At 35.4% G+C, this 20111-nt stretch overlaps 1 protein-coding gene across 2 annotated transcripts in view; it reads right to left on the reverse strand.

The window, feature by feature from the left end:
• Positions 1–9666: 9666 nt before the first annotated feature.
• The window catches only part of LOC149562150 (uncharacterized), a 76425-nt gene continuing 65980 nt past the window's right edge, over positions 9667–20111 (reverse strand). For both annotated transcript variants that reach the window (XM_089825685.1, XM_089825684.1), the window contains exons 6-7: positions 10128–10228; positions 9667–10015 (exon numbers count right to left, since the gene is read on the reverse strand). In XM_089825685.1, the coding sequence (XP_089681811.1) occupies positions 9929–10015; positions 10128–10228 (188 nt within the window). In that variant the 3' untranslated portion in view covers positions 9667–9928. The remainder of the gene's footprint in view (positions 10016–10127; positions 10229–20111) is intronic.

Genomic DNA, 20111 nt, shown 5'->3' on the forward strand with positions numbered 1-20111 from the left:
GAATATTTTGTCACACATATCATTTAAAAACATTGTTTTCTTCATATTCCAAGTTGAAATAGGTGATCATATCCTCAAGTCATATAACCCAAAATAGTTGAATATTGTTTTCTTTTTTATTTTAGTAGGAATTAAATAAATTTAATCATGTGAGCAATGAAGATGGACTTCTCCTAAGATTAGTCCAACTTCTAGGTACTTTAAAGATTGATCCTTTCTTAAAGAATTTAGATGTTAACGAGGAATCTAGATGTTGGGGGAAGGTGAAGGGTAGGGGTGGGAGGGGGTACAAATGAGCTTCCACCTTCACATGGTTGGCCCTAATTCATAGAGAATATTAAATTATTCTCAAATCCAAGTGAAGCTCAACATTAACCTATGGTTGCATGACAACTAACTATATGAATCTCTTAGTTTTAGGCAATACAGAAGGAGGTCATAGTTCAATATGCAATCTCAATTCATATGCCACAATTTTTGGTCATTATGACAATTTTGCAATTTTAAATACTACAAACATAATAGTTAAGAATGAGCTTTAGAGATAGAAAGGAACATTAATGTATGTCTACTACACTTGACCAGGAGGATAAGTATGTACCTGGACAAAGAAGACTAAGTAACCTTTCAACAATTTCATCATCCCAAGATCACCAGTTAGACTCCCACATAAGTATCTTTGTTTGTCTTTAAAGATTTGATAGTGTTATGTGTTCCTATTTTGAAATGGACACATGTGATCAAGTGATGTTTTAACCCTTTGTTGGTTGATGTTGCACTTGCAGTTGAACTTAACAGCTAGAGAGGAAGTTGAAATAGAATATGAAGTAGGTGGTTGGTTCTATGTGAGTAAACATATTTAATAAAAGATAATGCATTGCATCTCTAGACGAGCCTAATTTACTGGCTAACCTTTTATATATCTAAATTATTGCAGGTAAGGAAAAAATGACCTAGAAGAGAGTAAAATGGTTGGATTGGTCCTTGTGCTTTATGTGATCCCTTCCTAGAGTAGTTTTATGTGGCAAAGAAATAGATGTGTAGCCCTTCTATCCTAATCTTATCTAAATTTAGTCATGATCAAGCCTTGTCCTATGTGCATTACCATTTTGTTTGAAAGTAGATGTGCATTTTAAAAATAAAGGCTTTATGTAGATGTGCATTTAAAAAATCCATGCCTACTAAGCATCCCCGTCTTTTTAGCTATGGTTTCAAGATGATTCTACGAACTAGACCTCCATCCGCCACATCCCAAAATATTGCTCAAAAGCTTCATACATTTTTCTATCATCTTTCAGGCAGAACATTGCCCACAAAACAAGGGTTCTCCTATGACCATATCTGCAAATATACATCTAAGTGCCCAAACATCAATTGCAAAGCAATTGTATGTCTTTTGTTGCATTAATAACTCAGGAGCTCTATACCACAAGGACACATATTCTTTCCCATTTCTTTCCATCACACAATTATTTGTATCCTTCACCATCTTTACCAATCCAAATTCTACAAACTTAATTTTGATGCCTCCCACCTTGTTAATAGAGAGAAGACAAGTATTGGGCTTAAGATCTTTGTGTGCAACACCCATCTCATGGCAGTAGGCCACATTGTAGCAAAGATCCCACATTAGCCCTTTCACCAAGTCATCCCTATCAATGTTCCTAAAATATAACCAGTTATGCTCATCATGATTATATGGATATATTAATGATCCTCCATGAATAGTTTTCTTGATGAATGACATCACTATCATATGCATATTCATAAACTCCATAGTAATGTAAACAATCTCATTTGCATGAGCCACACCCGAATCATCACCATTATTGTGGGTGGTGGTTAAAAGCAATATAAAAAAAACTTAATAATTTGACTAGCTGTCGCAATTGTCCTGGATGTTCTAATGGATAGCTGTCACTTACACAGCACAGTCATTGCAACCGTGTCGCAGTTACGATTTCCCATCCCGACAATGAATGTCACTTCTATAGTGCAATTGTTTCATTGACGTCATAATTGCGATGATTGACTAGAAGCTTAAACTGCAATGTCAGTACAGATTACCTCCCTATCGCAATTTGCAAGAGCAAAAGTCTGAAGTATGGTCTTGTCGCTAGGGTGATGGTTAGATGCTGCAATTGCAATGGCCTGTCATTGGTAAATTTGGGTCCAAATGTACTAGTGTCACCCTCTTCTCTTTCTTTGTTTTGGAATCAACCCAAAATTTTCATTCTTGTGTCATAACCATGAGTTGTGGTGGCTCTTGTAACTCAACCATTCTCTCCAAGAGAATTTAATATGATAGCATATTTGGTCTCAATTGATTTCAAGAACTCCTTCATGAAGCTCTTGAAAGGTGCATGTGTTGGAAACTATTGTCCACCAATATAACTAAGTGCGAGGTAGGGGGGTCAATTAGTTATGCACTTTAAACAATTTAAATCAACTTTATCAAAATTGAAACATATAACCAAAAGATATAATAGTCACAAGATGATAGCCATGCAAAGTGACACAAGATATGTTAGCTAGGGAAACCTTTGATTAGAGGGAAAACCCTGGTGGGAACAATGCTCAAAAAATGATGTACTAATATAAAAATTCCTTGTAAAAGGATATAACCCTATCAGGAGCCAAATGAATACAATCAATACATATGAATTCATGTTAGGAGACTTTGAATCTCTTTCACAAGACTCCAACCATGCCAAGAGCTAATAAGAAGTCAACTGAACCCACTACCCAATTTGCTTCAGAACGGTTCTCACTAAACAATTCAGGATAACATATCCAAGAAAATGACCTGACTAAAACAATAACTTATCTTGCCAAAACAATTCCTTTGAAGTCCTCAACATCATCCTCTACTCTGATCGTATCAAATTCACATCCAACTTCACATATAATAATGAGTATACATTTAAGCACATATAACTACTCACAACCAATGAAAATATCTTTCCTATATACCAAGTCCTAACCGCTAATTGAGTCAACCTCGAGGCTCCCCCAATGTACAATGAGTAATATAGGACCATCATAAGATATTGCAACTTACATGCTATAATACATATTACATCAATTACATAATACAACCAACTCCAAGGAATAACCCACATGTTATCCTTCACAAGTTTGCACAGAATGAAAACCGAATTCTACCATCTCAAACATGTAGTGTCTACCCCTAGTTTACATTTTTTTATTATTGTTGAACTCTTTTAGGCCAATTTATGCTTGATGATTAGTGGTATTATCTTTCAGATTATCAGATATTGTTTCATACTTGGTTGATTTTATGATGAGACTAGTTGGTACCAGTTACTTCATGTATCCATGATTATACCTTGATGATGATTATTACAATGATTTCAGCTATTTGATGATGTTAATTAGATGGATTATTATAAGCGTTTTCTTATGGATACTTACCCCATACTGCATGCGTATGGTGTGCGTGTATATTTTTTTATGTATGACATTTATGATGTGGTTAAAGAAGGAAGTCCTAGTCACCTGCTAGTCGAGATCTACACGATGCACCACTCCTTGCCATTGCTTGTTTAGCTTAGAATATATGTGTTTGTACTTGTATGAATTTTATGTAGATTGCAGGTACTGAGTATTGACTTCCTTGAATTACCAGGATGAGCGTACCCTATCGCAATATATCAATGGTAAGAGAGGGGATATAAATTCTTGAGTCCAAATCCTAACCTTTAAACCAATTGTCCTAGAAAATTAGGACAAGTATCTGAGATGATTACCCTTCTGAATGTGTCAAATGATGTAAATTCGTGATTATAACCCTTGAGTTTGATCTTGTATGTGGTATTTTATGATGGGTTTTCGTATTTTGTCTTGTAGTCTTTGGTGATTTTTCTATTAATTAAGTCAAATTAAAAGATTAAATTAATGATTTAATTTAATGGAAAATTATTATGATATTTTCAACATTTAATTATATTTAATTAATTAAGAAATTAATTAAATAATAGAATTAAATTTAAAGATGAAATAATAGTCCTATTTTGAGAGCATAATAATATTTAATTAATTTAATAATAATATATTTAGGAGATCATTTTTAAATAAAGCTAAATATTATTATTACTTAAGTTAATAAATATTTTATCAAAAAATGCTTCGAAAATAAATTAAAGGGTAAAAAAGAAATTAATTTATTAAAGATATTTAAAATTGCATAAAGTACGCATGAAGTTTTGGAAAAGTTAATAAGGAGTTAAAAGATTGTGATCAATGAGTTCCCTCGCATGATTGCACAATCAGTGCCCCAATTTTAGGGAAGAACTCCTTATCAGCAATTGAGGGTTCATTTCGCAAGGACGAAAAATTTTCAAAGAAGGGAATTTTCAAAGAGAAGGTTTTGAGAGAATATAATTCTTTCACAAATCTCCGGGTGATTGCAAATTAGCGTCAGAACCAGGTAGATCCTTGTGATTTGTTCACCTAGTTAATTATGTAATTTAAATATTCCTGTCTTCATTGTGATTGTGATTTGTTTTTCCAAATTGCGTTGTGATGAACTCTTCAATTCTTCGTTAGAAAATATCGTTATGCATGTTGAATTCTTTTGTATACGTGAGGATTAAAATATTAGCAAAAGCCTCATTCTATAAATTTAAAAATGGTTAATTAAATTGGGAAGGGTTTTGAAAGAAATAAAAAATTTAGAATATGAATTTGGCTGGTTGATCGTATTTTTCCTATCAGAGAATTGATAGAACTTTTGTAATATATATATATTAAAATTTAAATTGGGTTGGGATTTGTTTTAGAAAACAAATTTTATATAAATAATAAATAAAAAATGATTGGGTGGGCGGGGGCCACCAACCCCCCACTCCCCTTTTTACCTTTTTCCCCCCTGTTGCAGCAAGTTACTACTATGGCAGCAGTACTGATGTGATAGCAGGTACTGCTGATGCAACAGTACCCTGTTGCGATAGTCTTCTTGCCTGTCGCACAAGCCTTAAATGCATTATTATGTGTTTTCTTTTTTTTTTAAGTTTTTCTTTAAATATTATTAAATTTAATTTTATTTAAATTTAAATTATTAATAATTTTATTATTATTTATTAAATTAATTAATGATTAAAAAATATTAATTTTAAAGAATTTTATTAATAATTTTAATTATTAATTAATTATTGATTAATAATCAATTATTAATTAATTATTAATTATTGATTTAGTAATTTAGATTATTATTAATGAGTATCAATCAATAATGTTAAAACATATTTACTTTATTATTATTTAATAAATTGATTATTAATAGAATCATGAGTATTTTATTTAATGGTCGATATTTATTAATTTAATAATTTGATAGATAATTATTTTAAGTTATCATGTGATATTTAATGGGGATAATTGTGACTTCATAAATTAAGGATAAATTGTGCAAATTGTTCTAAAACTAGAATGGGTTAAGTTGTAAGGATAAACTATAAAATTCATATGTTCAAAAACTTACATTGAACGAAAATTCAAACCTTACTATTAACTCAAAACTATATTTTTAAAATCAAACCAAACTATGAAACTACATTGTTATCTGTATGTTGTCTATGTTTTGGATTTGGGTTGACTAGATTGTTGACTAGTCTTAGGACGTCTACCAGAGGCTTGGGAGTTCTGTGTTTGTGATATTATGATAATTTGATCTTTGATTTTTAAACTATAACCATGGTAATGTGTCTAATATGCTTTATGATAAGTTTTGGATCTATTGTTCGTTATTGTTTTCAATTTCTTGTGGGATAACAAGATGAATGTTATGATATAATTGTCTTGACCTTTGAGTCTTCGAACAATTATTTTTGGGATGCTTTCCAATTACTTGTAAAAAATTGTGAGGTTATTATGAATTATCTTTTAATGTTTTCCAATCACATGTATAGGACTAAGGGGAAAACTATGATTCTTTGATTTGTACTTTTATGAACTTAGGGTAGGTTATCTATATGTAATGTTGAGAAGTGGCTTGCAATGGAGGTCAAGGCCCAAAGTGGCTGCCAAGGTAACTCGTTGTAGGTTGTTTAATAAGTGAAAACACTACATTAAATAAGAGTAAAATGAACCTAATAAGAGTCTTTGTATGTTCTCGTCCATGCCTCGAGTGCTAGTACAGACTAAAATGGGAGTAGAGAGGATGCTTGGTTGCAACCATGCATCATTAGTATGCCTTGTCAATGCGAAAGGATACTAGTGCCACATAGAGTCACTAGGGGACCGAGGTCAAGTTAAACTGCCAAGGTAACTCTAGTGTTGATTCGCGTGATGACACTTGCCCTCTTGCATAGTAGATTCCCTACGTGTCTTTGTTTGCCTCTAGGTCTAGATGTCGATTTATCTTGGAACCTTTGAGTTAGATTACTTTTAGGGTTTCCTTGACTTAGATATTACTTTTGATTTTGGGATTGACATTCTATTTGAGACTTGAGACTATCTCCTAAGTGCAATGGGAGTGGACATTTTTGGGTTACCACGAGGTTAGGTGGTAGTGTTTTTTACTTTTACCATTGAGATTCGTTCGTTGATGTCATGGCTGGAGTTCCTTGTCTGTATTTCCTTTCATTCTATCTTTGTGTATTATGATGGATGGTTATATCTTTATGATGGATGATTTCACTTATTGTATTGTACTTAGTTTTATGGATCTGAAAGGGATGATGTAATCTGTTTTTATAATTGTATATTCTTTCATCCTTTCATACCTTGTGACATGTATAGTGGATGATTGTGCATTCAGAACAAATGTATATTACAAAACATGTATAACCAAAATCCAAGCCCACTGAACAAGATTTAACCTCATTGACAACATATAGCTCAATCTTCAACATATTGTCCTTTGCACACTAACATGTAACCAATCCTCTAGAAAACTTATGTAACTCACACAAAACATCATAACTCTTTCCGTGAAAATAGACATACCATAAAGATATATCCACAAATACACTGCTAACCCCACTAAATGTAATTCTGCATCGATGACCCACATTGAACAATAGTGTCTATGCCACTTTGCATACATTGTCTAGAAAGTTGATTTGTTAACATCAATGACAAACCCAAGTCATGAATGCAACACATAAACACTCGATCATCTCCCCAAGCATACTAGAAATCTCCCCAAGGCATTCATGCCAACCTGATTTTTAGTGTGGTGATAACATATAAACATTTACACATCTCTCACATCCTTAACTACTTCTTTAATCAAGTCAATCTTCCCTATCTTTGAGTACATAGTTTATGACATGCGCACAACATGAAGTCCACCAAATATGTCTATAGGTTACCTCAACAAGCCTCCCTAAAAATTTGCAAACGTGTTGCATTTGCCACTACTTTGACCACATTTTGTTGCATTACCTCCTCAATGGCCTCCCTACGAATGTGAACAATCAATTAACCTCGTTATAGGCCCTCAGTTATGACCATGATGATGAGTGGACAATGTCTAATGTATGCCCATCCATCCATAATAATTTTGCAACCTAACTCTGCCTGCTCCATTCAAACATTTATCTTGTTATATTGCCTATCCAAGATTGTGGTTCCCAATTTGTGTTCACTTAGAGGCACAAATAATGTCCATCCTCCTTTTCCACCAAGGACTCATCTCCCTATAATAAGGAGATCAAGCTACATTCAATGAAATGTCATTGACAAAGAAGAATGCACCAATGGCATCATCTAATCGATCCTTCATTTGCATGTTAATCAAATCAACAATGGGGATACTAGAACTTCTTGCCTTGTGTTTACGCATGTTGCCCTCCCTTGCTAAAATTTGGATGGATGGATGAAACTATGGAAGTTGGTACAGACATAGTCCTTGTACTTAGATGCAAGATACACATAGAAGTATCTTGGTGCCCTTGAAATTGTTGGATTACCCAAACTTGTCGCCTAGCACCTAAAGACTTAGGCACTAAAAATTCATTATCAACAAGATTGCCTCACATATTGTTTATTTCAATTCTAAATTTGACATTTTCAACATCTAATAGGAATGTGCATGCACTCACACCATATTCAATCCAAAAAAGAAGTTGTGAATTAGCTATAGTAATGCTTCCAAGCCATCCTGTGCCACAAAAATTACTTTTTCATTTTACATGTCACCATTTCAAAGTGTTTGGGGTGGAACTCTTATAGCAATATTTTTTAGAGGAGACTTTGGACCATAAGGACCCTAAACAATGGTGCCAAAATCATCTAAGAGGGGCAATCAACAAAAACTATTCCTGATACAACATAAGTAGATTGGGCTATTGGATCAGCCCCAGTGTCACTTTCCTCATGTTCAAGCTCATACCTTGATAAACTTGCACACTCAAAATAAAATTTCATGTCCTCCACTATTACTAGAGGCCCTTTAGACAATCATTTCACAAAAAAGATAAATTTCAGCCTAACTAGTACTTTAAAAAATAGAAATAAATTGTTAAATAACTAGTTTGAAGTTTCAACTTAGTTTAGAAATTGAAATATGTTTCAGCCTAACTTAATAACATTTTTTTTTAATAACAATGCATTCAAATTTTCAAAATTCAAGATTTATATTTGGTTTTTTTTTAAACGACGTGCTCAAAGAATCAAAGTTCAAACAAATTACAAAAATAAAAATATTTTTAATAAGAATCTAAAACTCAAAAAATGCATTCAACCTTCAGTGTTTTTTTTCTTTTTTGAAGTACGAAAATAAAACAAAGAAAAATATTAAAACCCTACCATGTGCTTGATAAATCTCGGTCTTCTTACTCCTCTTTTGATCTTGCAATCACTCTTTCAGACTCTTTTTCTCTCCTACCTTTCAGTTGTTGCAAAATATGAACACCAAATGAAGTATATGGACCTTATGAAAGCTTAGAGAGCCCTATGGGACCCACGTCATTTTAGGTTCCTCACAAACCATTTTTTTAAAAAAAGACTTTAAAATTTTGACTTTTTGCGGCCCTCGGCCAGCCACACCTTGTCACGTCCTAGGTGCAAGTAAGGGGCTTCTAGAAGTTCCCAAGTACCATCCTACAAGACCTGAGTTTCAGAGCTTCCACGCAATGCAAGTATAGGTGTCATTGTGGTACAACGGAGCTGCAACAGTAGTGAGGGTACTTGGGTATGCGGAATACCTGTCCCAAGGCCGTCCCATCACCCAGTACTCTACGGTTTTGGGTCGGGTGTGCATCCCTAGGTTTCACTTATATTATAAAAAACGCTTGCATAACATGGAACTGAACATTCTTTTAATTCATTTTCAGTTGAGTTTCTCGAGGCACGTATTGTAAGTGTCAACCCCCAAAATATGAGGGGGTAACAAATGAAGAATGAAAAATAAAAAAATCTAGATATCCAGAAATTCAAGCTAGGAGCACTGTTTTTCAAGAGTGGTGAGGGCAACATATCCTTTTCTGACGAAAAACTGAAAAAATTCCCTCTGAAGGACGAGGTCTCATGCACTATATTTGTACTGATGTCCAGCAAAGCTATAACGTTTGGTTTTGTTTTCCTTTAAATGTCATCCATATAGAACCATTTTCTACATTATAACTTACACAGGTTTTTATTTTATGTTTCCATAGATTTTTATGGCTGATGTTAATTTCCAATTTTATCCACATCAAATTTGAACTAAAACCCAGTGAAGCGCCATATATTACAAATATTTCTATCAAAGGGAAGTTCCAACAACGTTCAAAATAAATGTGTCATGAAGAATGCCCACTCTGGATCATCTTTAGGCATTGCATTGATTTGACCCATGTTACAGTAGCAATCAGGTAAATAACAGAAAATGACCTTCAGAAAGGCTCAACATCACATCCCCATCATAGAGTAACAAGGCATTTCAACACTGTTACAATATTCAAATAACAGCCATGTACTACTAGCTGGAAATTCCTAATGGCAAAAATGCACCAGCAACCACTCTGCCCTCTTCATTAAGAAAATTGAATGTTGCCGCTGCATTCCACTGTGAGAAACTCACAAACGTCAAATATTAATGAAACATGTCATTTTAAACACAAGGAAGCAACTAATTTCAAGTGTGGAAGTCAAATAAAAGGAAGACAATTAATTATTACCGAATCAACAGATTCCACTTTCATGCCATTGGTACGAAGAAAATTTCTGATGCCTGGATCTACCAACTCGCTGCGTTTTCCAGATCCAATTACTAGTATCTCTGTCACAAACAAGATCATAGGTCACCTCTTCAGAAACAACCAGTTTTGACATCTAATATGGTGTATTGAGGATTTATCTGAAAAATAACTCTCCATAGTTTTCTTGAATAAAACACTGCAAATTATCTGATTGTCTCTGCAGTACTAAAATTTAAAATGAAACCAAGAAGCATGTGCTGTACATTCATCCAGAGATCTTAAAGTCATTATACACCAACTTTGTTTACAAAAGAAGAATATGAATCACTCCAATGTCAGAAAAGACAAACAAGATTGAATTCTGTTTACCTACAACTACAAGTTAACATGACACAAAGTGAAAAGATTTAGAGGAAGATGCCATTTTGTGTAAATGACGGGTCCAACTTTTCCACCAAAACATATTTTAACAAAATAATCAAGTAGGAAATAAATAAACAGGCTAAACCAAGGAAAGAACATGATACTGAAGGAAACAAGGTTAATGCAAGTTATGAGCACAGAAAAGTTTAGAAACTAAGAAACATGAAACATGAAACAGGATACCTTGGGCATGTTATAGGGGCCCATGGGGTCAAGGTCCATCAAGAAAAGATTATTGAATTGGCCGCACCTAGAAATGTTTCTGATTTGAGAGGACTCCTCAGTTTATATTCTTATTACAGGAGACTTGTTAAGAGGTTTTCTCAGCTTGCAACACCACTCATAGATCTCACCAAAAAGAGTACTTCTGGGTGGTCAGATGATGCAAAGGCAATATTTGACAAGGTTAAGCAGATCATGAGCACTTGTCCCATGATGTTGGAGTGTGATGTTCTTGGTGTGGGTGAGGGTATAGGTGCAGTGCTCATGCAGGATAGGCACCCCATTGCTTATTAGAGCATGAAATTCAAGGAGCATAAGAGATTTGTATTCCACCTACAATAAGGAGATGATGGCCATTATGAATGCTTTGGCCAAGTTCACGCAATACTTGGTAGAAGCACGATTCATGGTGAAAACAAACCATAACAATTTGCAACACTTTTTGGCACAGCAGGAGCTGAATGAGTGACAACAAAAGTGGATCAGCAAGGTCCAAGCTCATCATTTTAACATCAAGCATGGCAAAGGGAAGAGCAATGTGATTGCAAATGCACTATCCAAGAGGCCGACTAGTGGTACCTGTGCTATGTCAAAGATTTCAACTGATTGGAAATCTCATCTTTTAGTTGAATTCCAAAAACACATTTGCTTGTGAGTTTATGGATGAGCGGGTTCAAGATGACACGTACAGGATGATGTGATATATTATAAAAACACAATTTATTTATTTTTAGATTCCAAACTTAAGGACAAGATTGTGCAGGTCATACATAATAGAGTGTTAGTGAGTCTTCCTGAGTACTTTATGACATAGAGGCAACTTAGAGGGACGTTGACTTGGAAGGGTCTCAAGAATGATGCCATTAAGAAGGCCAAGGATTGCTTTGATTGTCAACAGAAAAAATCTGAGTACATGTATCCAGCTGGTTTGTTGCAGCCCTTACCGGTCTCCAAGAAGGAAAGGTAAAGTATATCCATGGATTTTATCATAGGTCTTCCCAGAGTGCAAAGTAAGGATGGCATATTTGTGGTGGTAGACAAGTTGACAAAATATGCTCACTTCTACGCTATTGCAACTGATTAGTTAAGGATAGCATATTTGTGGTGGTTGACAGGTTGACAAAATATGTTCACTTCTACGCTATTGCAGCTGATTGGACAGCCTCAAAGGTAGCAGAGTTTTTTTTAGAGAGGTTTTCAGATTGCATGGTCTACCTAAGACCATTGTTAGTGACAAGGACAAGTTTCTTAGCATATTTTGGCAGGAGTTCAAACTAGCCGGGACACATTTGACTCCTAGTACCAGCTACCATCCTCAAATGGATGTCCAAATGAAAATGGTTTAAAAAATGGTTGGAAAGGTTATCTCCACAACTATGTATTAGGACAACACCAAGCATGGGTTAAATGGTTGTCCTTGAGCAAGTATTGCTACAACTTTGTAAAGTTTCTGCAAATTCTAGTGCTTCAGATCTGAGATAATACCTTTTTCTTTGTTGCTGTTCTGATCTTTCTTTTCTTCAGAATGTAGGAGGTAATTTTCAGAAATTAAATGCTATTCTTAAACTTGTTTTTCTCTGCAATAATTCGTATAGGATAGTGTTGATTACGAAGCAGACATCTCTATTTTGTGTGTCCTTAAACCTTCAACAACAACCTACCTAAATACCATACCAAACGGGTATGTCCCTAGAAGGGACATGACCCTATCTAGGTCGGCCTAGAATGTCTCTTCAAGATCACCACCCAGTCAAGGTAACTAACATGTAAACAAAACTTAACTAAAACTAGTTGAGATTAATACACTTAATTACTAGAAGGGACGCCGATCATGTCTAATAGAAACAATATATATTCTAGGCATTTAATAAGGTATTCTAACAATGCTAAGGTCTGTGCGATCTGCACATTCATACCAGTACGTGATCAGAGTTATAGTTTAAACTAACTTGACATATCACATGACCATTGGTTCAACTCCTTTTAGAGCACTGTATGATTATGATCCTTTGTCTTTCTTAGATGTGGCATTAGCTGACAGCAAGACTCCTTTAGCAAAAGACTGGTTACAGAATTAGCAAGATATCCTTGTAGCTCTCGGGCAGAATATGCAGCGAGCTCAAAATCGGCAGAAATTTATGCTGATGCCATAGGAATGAGAGGTTTTCTGAAGTCAGTGGCATGGTGTCTCTACATCTTCAGCCCTACAAGAATTCATTGAAGAAGAGTGGTACGGAGAAACTTAGACCCATGGTTTACAAGCCCTACAAGGTGGTGAAATATCCCAAACTGGATATTTACTCGATTTTTCCTCCAAATATATTCAGAACTAAACATATGTAGATGAATTACACAATACAATAAAAACCAGCAAAAACTCCAACAAATATTAAACCATTCTTTCTCAAAATGATACTTAGGATTCAAGCATATAAAAATGCATTACAAACCCACAATATAAAACCATAAAACTCTAATAAAATTCATCAAAAATGTTATTGCATTGTACATCAGCAATACAATAACCAGCATTTAGAATCCAATCTTAAACACAAAGTTTACAGTCAGATTGGAGCACCCAGAGAAGAACTTGTAAGCACATACGAGACACCTGAAGTGACGTCTCCACGGACAATGGGTTTGCGTCCACTGTCTACCAGCACGAAGGCTACATCCTCACACTGTTTGAAAGATGAAGCTTTCTGAATACTCTCACAAGAGAGAAACTAAAATCTGAATAATAAATCAAGCATGCCAAATGAATGAGTCCCATCTCCTTTTATCTTCACAGCTGTGACTCTTTGATTCCCTTCTTGGCCTTTCGTCTTATCTCTCTTTGTCCTTTTTACCCTACTTTATAATATTAATTTGACCTTTTATAATTTGAGACCACGCTATCCAAGTCAATTTTAATATTATACAAATATGTCTTTAAATTTTCTAATGTCCCAAAAGGGGGACATCACAAATCTCCCCTTCTTGAAATTGCTTGTCCTCAAGCAATCAGTACCAGGATCCATATGAATCTACAAGTAGGTCTACAGCCCAAACTGAAAACGAATTCGGCCATGCTGCAAAGCACGGTGCCACTCTGTAATCCATTCGTCAACTAGATCCTTGGATCCCATATAACTCTATGAAAAAATGTTGCACGTGTAAACTGTACAACTCCAATCATCATTGCATCCAGCCTCAAACTAAATAGAACTACAACCAAGTCCCCAACAAGCCATAGGTACATACAATCAACACCTGGATCCCAAACCATGTCATAACCAACCGATATGATAAGGTAGAAATGTATCAATGAACTATGCATAACCCAGTAGATGGTGACAACCTGACCTAAATAGATTATGTAAGAAACAAGTTGCTCAAAAACTGAAAGTAACACCTTGGGCGCATCAAATACTATACTGTCATCATCAATCTAGAGAACTCCTAGGTACATAGGTACTATGAATAAGAATGAAGCTAAAAAACCGTTCCTTGAGATTGAAACATAACTCTTATCAATACTACACCAAAATCTATCCAAAGGCCGATGTATGTAATTCAACCAACTCCTCTATGTCGTGAAATCAGGAACCCTATTTGGACTGATCCAATGACAAACAATTGTAGTCAATTCACCACTCTCATCCTGTGACCAAGATTCGTTGTTAGGAGTTGTACCCAGATCCAAAATTCTGAAATCAAAATCATCCTCTTCATGGCAATCAAAAGGAGTTCCCCTATTTATCACAAAAAGGGGATTATCGAAAGTCCAATCAGCATCAACTTCAAACAAAGGGTTGTCTACAAGCTGAATGTGATTTGAAGTTTTGGCACTTGATCGTTTGGGGTAGCTATCCAAGTCATATGTTTGCTGAATGCTATCAAGTTCATCAATCACTTCTTGGAAAAACTCCTAGCTCTCTTTATCCTCATGTTCCTGAGAGTGATTCATGGTCCTAATCTGATTTTCTACTTCCTCAAGGGAAAACTAAGCATCATCTAATGCCTCATGAGTATACATAAGCTCTCTATTGAGCTCCATAATCTCATTCCTTTCTTTATTCAGCTAATCAACATGTATTTTAACAACCTTAAGAATGTCATCCCAGTCGGAAAACAAATATAAATAATTTGATTTCATAGTTTCAAAAGCTGTTTTAATCACTTGCAAATCAGAAACAAGCCAACCTGCTTCCACTCCCTTTTGAACCTTCCTGTAGAGATCTTCCACCATCTTGTAAGTGTTGTCATAATGTACCAATGATGCCACAACCATATCATTACTAACCTTCAACTAATTCTTAAAAGTATGCATTTCATTATTGTCCTATTGAAGCGGTTCATCGTCTTGTAGTGTCATCTTAGATTGTTACACTAAATTCATGTCATGGGTATCAGAAATATATGGTTCATAATACAAAGATTCCAATTTTTTATTACCTCGTGTGCAACCAACCTCATCAACTTGCTTGTCAAAGCTAACCTCCAAATCACCAACAAAGAAATTTGAACCCTGTGTAACATCTTCTACATGATCGCGAGAAGGCTGCAAATCAATGGTAGTTGACTGCTCTTTTTCAAGAAACTCTATTCGATGGTTTTGGTTTGCCGAAAATTCTTCATACACACCTTTGTGCTGGTCTTTTGCAAGGAGATCCTTAACCAATTCCAAATACTTTCTTTTTGCCATATCAATCTTATTTTGTTAATCTAGATGAAAATCCATGTAACCACTCAATGATAAATCATTCTGAATTCGGATTGGTGGGAGTTTCTTATATTCTCTATAAATGTTGAGTATTTCTGCTCTTATATCGGATTCATAATTCTGGACTAACTATGCTTGTAGCTTCATAGTACCTTTCCTGATTTTATCTAAACCTTATGAGGAAGATAAATCATTTTGGCCAACACGATTTAATTTTAATAATCCAGAGTCATCAAGTCTATGTGCTTTAATGACCTCAATCACCTCCTCAGGGAAGAGATTTTCTACCTCCTCTATGTCAGTCAGCTTCCTCAAGTCTTCCGTCTAGCGCTATTGCTGAAGAAAATTCTTGTTACCTCTGATAGGTTTGGATTTGTCTCCTTGGTTTGCAAAAAATAGCAGAGTCAAACAAGTGTGATCACTAGTAAGCTTACAATAGGTACACAATTTTATTTGATTTTGCCATTTCTAACACGGTTATGGATGAGCGAACCTTTTTTTTTCAATGCCATGGAACCTCCAATGTCTAACAAATGTCCCTAAAACAAAATCATTAAATGACTGCATCAAAAGTCACTTTCTTCGAATGTCTGTCAATAGAATACCCCAGAAACCAAATCCGTGTTCTGCACAAATTCATTAGAGTTTACCAACTTTGCCTTCAATTTGACAACATGATGAGGTAATAAAGAATTTCAACACCGCTTGATTAATGAATGACCATGCACCGCCGCTATAGACCCTGTTAGGGGAAGTGTCATTCCCTATATAATCCTATGTTGCTTCCACCTACTTCAAACTGTGTGATTTATCAGCTACCTTCCAGGAGAAATACAATATATGACGTGATTATGATATCTGCTCTTGCCTGGATGATACTCTCTGTCTTGTTCATCTAATTTGATCATCGGCTCTACAGTGTTCGACGCTACAATGATGATCCTCCGTTAACCTTTGCTATCACCCGAGTAGCTTCCAACTGAATCCTCTTTCATTGTTATGCCAATGTGAATCCCAAAATGTCATACATCTCCCTCTACCATCGATGGTTGCTTGGAATTTCCTACTTCAACCAAACTCTTCCACCCATAAACAAATTTACTAGATTGCGGACACTTGTCGTCTCAAGTCTTTTCAAGTTACAATTACAAGATGATTTCAAATTTACAAATGAAAATTACATTTGCTTCCAAATGTTCGAAGATGTTGGGCAAGAAGATGTTACTACTCCACCCAATCTCATGCACCCAATGACATTTGTTACTCCCTTATCCTCTATTCTCCTACAACTTTTCGATTATAGGAGTTAGCTTAAGTCTGATACCTATACTCGGCAATTTCTTTGTAACAGTAGCGAATTTATTAAAGTATCCAAAAACAACAACAAACTAGGATTCTAAGTGGGTGCAATGCAATCAAGTTCTGCAAAGTTGTTTGCTTGACGGTTCCTACTAAACTTCACAGCACACCAATCTCCCGTTAACATGGATGATGTAATGTAGAGTTTTCATGTCCCCAATCTTGGTCCCAATGTTTGCTTGACGTTAATATGGGGAGCATCGAACAAGCTATTTGTCAAAACTAATAGCTTTGAGTTACACGACACCACATATACCTTCCTGTGACTTAGCTTTCAACCTTTGCGATGGCATGATGAAACAAATAACATTTCACGGCGTAGCTCGGTTTGAGACAGCTAGATGACACCTTGTCATTTCTTTCCTACCAATCACAGTCTTTGACCAAACTCGAAACCTTCCAACTCCGCCAGTCGTGAGAAATGAAGCGACATGGCAATCCAATGAGCCAGTTCTTTCGTGGATTCAGGTTCGATTTATAATTCTCATCTTGAATCTTTAAACAATAGATGATACTCTTTATGCATTGCAAGCGGTTGCCATTACATAGCACGTAGTTCCTTGTTTTGGACCTTCAAGAAATAATAGGCAGAGTAAAGGCAAGGTTCATAACAATGATTCAACATCAGAAACCTTTGCATCCAACAATGACAATTTCATTTCCTCCTATAACCTCATGTGCTCCTTGACGGCAAAAAGGCAGGAAATCCCTGTTTTAAATCACCAGAATGTTTTCTAATTTCTTATCTTCTATGCAGAGGTGGCATAATTTTATGTATTCAACTAGGTCTGGAATCTTCTGTTCTTCTTGAATGTGTCAAGTCTTGCAAGTGTTTAGTGCCCTAGTTTCTTGAATGTGCTTATAGACCTACATATTAATATTGATCACAAACCACCTTCAAGGGATGTATTCTATGCCCTTGAGATAAAATTTCAGCATGTTATTCACTTCAATATTCAACACCAGTGTTCTTTTGCTTGGAGTCCCGATTCCCATTGCAGTCGTTGTTCACTTCCATTCACCTCTTTTAGAGTAGCATCCTGAAATAGATGTAAATGTTGATGGGCTTGAATCCTACCCTCTTAAGACAAGTGTTTGATTTGTCTTCTCCACCTCTAGAACTTGACTTTTAACTCCTTATCTCTTCCTTTTATAGATTGTTCTCAATTTTGCAGAATGTTCAAGAACTCACAAAATTCCTAATGTCTTCTTTGATAAAAATCTGGGGGTAAATGGTATCAAACTAGCTGAGCTTGATAATGTAGACCCTAGCTGGAGGCTGCACAAATATTCTTGTTTGTAGTAAGCTAGTTTATTTTCAACTTCTGATCACCACACTCCGATTTTGTTCTTCTGTCATCCGACCTTAGTCTTGCATCTATATTTGCTATCCCACGATACTGAAAAATAGTTTTCCAAATTCTATGCTAAAACTCCACAAATAAAACCGTCACCCTTAAAGTGATATTCTAGTAGCGTTGTACTTTAAATATTCACTCGGACTAATTAAAATCTTTACTATAGATTTGTCTTTACAGCCCGTTCTGAACATACATCTTAGATAAAAGAATCTCTCATACATATTTTGGGTTCTCAAAATGATAAATTCCTTTCTATAATTGTGTTTCACAATAAACTCCACAAGTTCAAGAATTAAATAAAACTTCTCTTACTTTTAAACCTCATAGAACAACGAGATACACCGGTTATAAAAAAACCCTTGTGAATCTCAGTTTTTTGCAAATTCCACAGGATGGTAGGATCTTTGGCTCTGATACCACTGAAATATCCCAAACCAAATATTTATTCATTTTTTCCTCCAAATATATTCAGAACCAAACATATGCAGATGAATTACAAAATACAATAAAAACCAGCAGAAAATCCAACAGATATTAAACCGTTCTTTCTCAAAATGATACTCAGGATTCAAGCATATAAATATGCATTACAGACCCACAATATAAAACTAGAAAACTCTAATAAAATTCCTCAAAAATGTTATTGCATTATACATCAGCAATACAATAACCAACATTTAGAATCCAATCTTAAACACAGAGTTAACAATTAGATTGGAACACTCAAAGAAGAACCTGAAAACACATACAAGACACCTGAATCCACGAACAATGGGTTTCCGTCCACTATCTGCCAACACGAGGGCTACATCCTCACACTGGCTGAAAACTTAAGCTTTCCAAATACTCTTGCAAGAGAGAAACTGAAATTTGAATAATAAATCAAGCATGCCAAATGAATGAGTCTCATCTCCTCTTATCTTCACAGTTGCGACTCTTCAATTCCCTTCCTGGCCTTTCGTCTTATCTCTCTCTGTCCTTTTTAGCCCACTTTATAATATTAATTTGACCTTTCATAATTTGAGTCCACGCTCTTCAAGTCAATTTTAATATAATACAAATATGTCTTTAACTTTTCTAATGTCCCAAAAGGGGGACATTACAGGCGGTGAAGAGAGTAGGCAAAGTAGCTTACGAGCTTGAGCTACTAAGGGAAGTCATATCCACAATATCTTCCACGTTTCTTGCCTTGAGAATGCCATTGGGTAAAATACTATGAGTATACCGAGTCTACACCCTCTGGTTGAGGAACAAAAGGTGGAGTTGGTACCCATAGAAGTGTTGGAGGTAAGAGAGAGACAATTGAGAAACAAGTCTATTAGAAAGTATCCAGTATGCTGGAAGGATTTGCCCATTGCAGATGCAACCTGAGAGGGTCAGCACATACCTCAAGAACACAACACAACAATTGCTTAAGGGCAAACAACTTTGGGAAGGAAGGACTGTCATGTCCCCTCCCATAGAGTGACCATTTGAACATACACTTATCCTATTTTGCGTCCCAATAGGCTAATGTTGTAATCAAGGGACAATGTGCGACCAAATATAGATATTATTATTTTCTATGTGGTTAAAAGTGTCTTACTATTCCAACATTTGAAAACTATATTTGGTTTTTATTCCTTGCTCGATGGCAAATCCTGGTGTTATTGACATTGGTCGGTGTCTTGTATTCATATTGGCGTATTCCAACAATTAAGTTATTTTGTGTGTTTCAAATATAATGGACTTCAATGACAAATCCACGAGATGTTACATTCAGGAGATTTTGCTTGTGATTTGTTGCATGTCGAGAGCTTTGCAACACCGGTCTTCTTCTTCCTATGGCTTAATATGGATGATCAGGGCTGTGGGAAAGGAATATCGGAGAATTCAGAAAAAGAAAACTAATCA

The sequence above is a fragment of the Cupressus sempervirens genome, chromosome 4 (assembly GCF_028749045.1).
Source record: "Cupressus sempervirens isolate cs-2001-9-10 chromosome 4, ASM2874904v1, whole genome shotgun sequence".
Classification (NCBI taxonomy): Eukaryota; Viridiplantae; Streptophyta; class Pinopsida; order Cupressales; family Cupressaceae; genus Cupressus; species Cupressus sempervirens.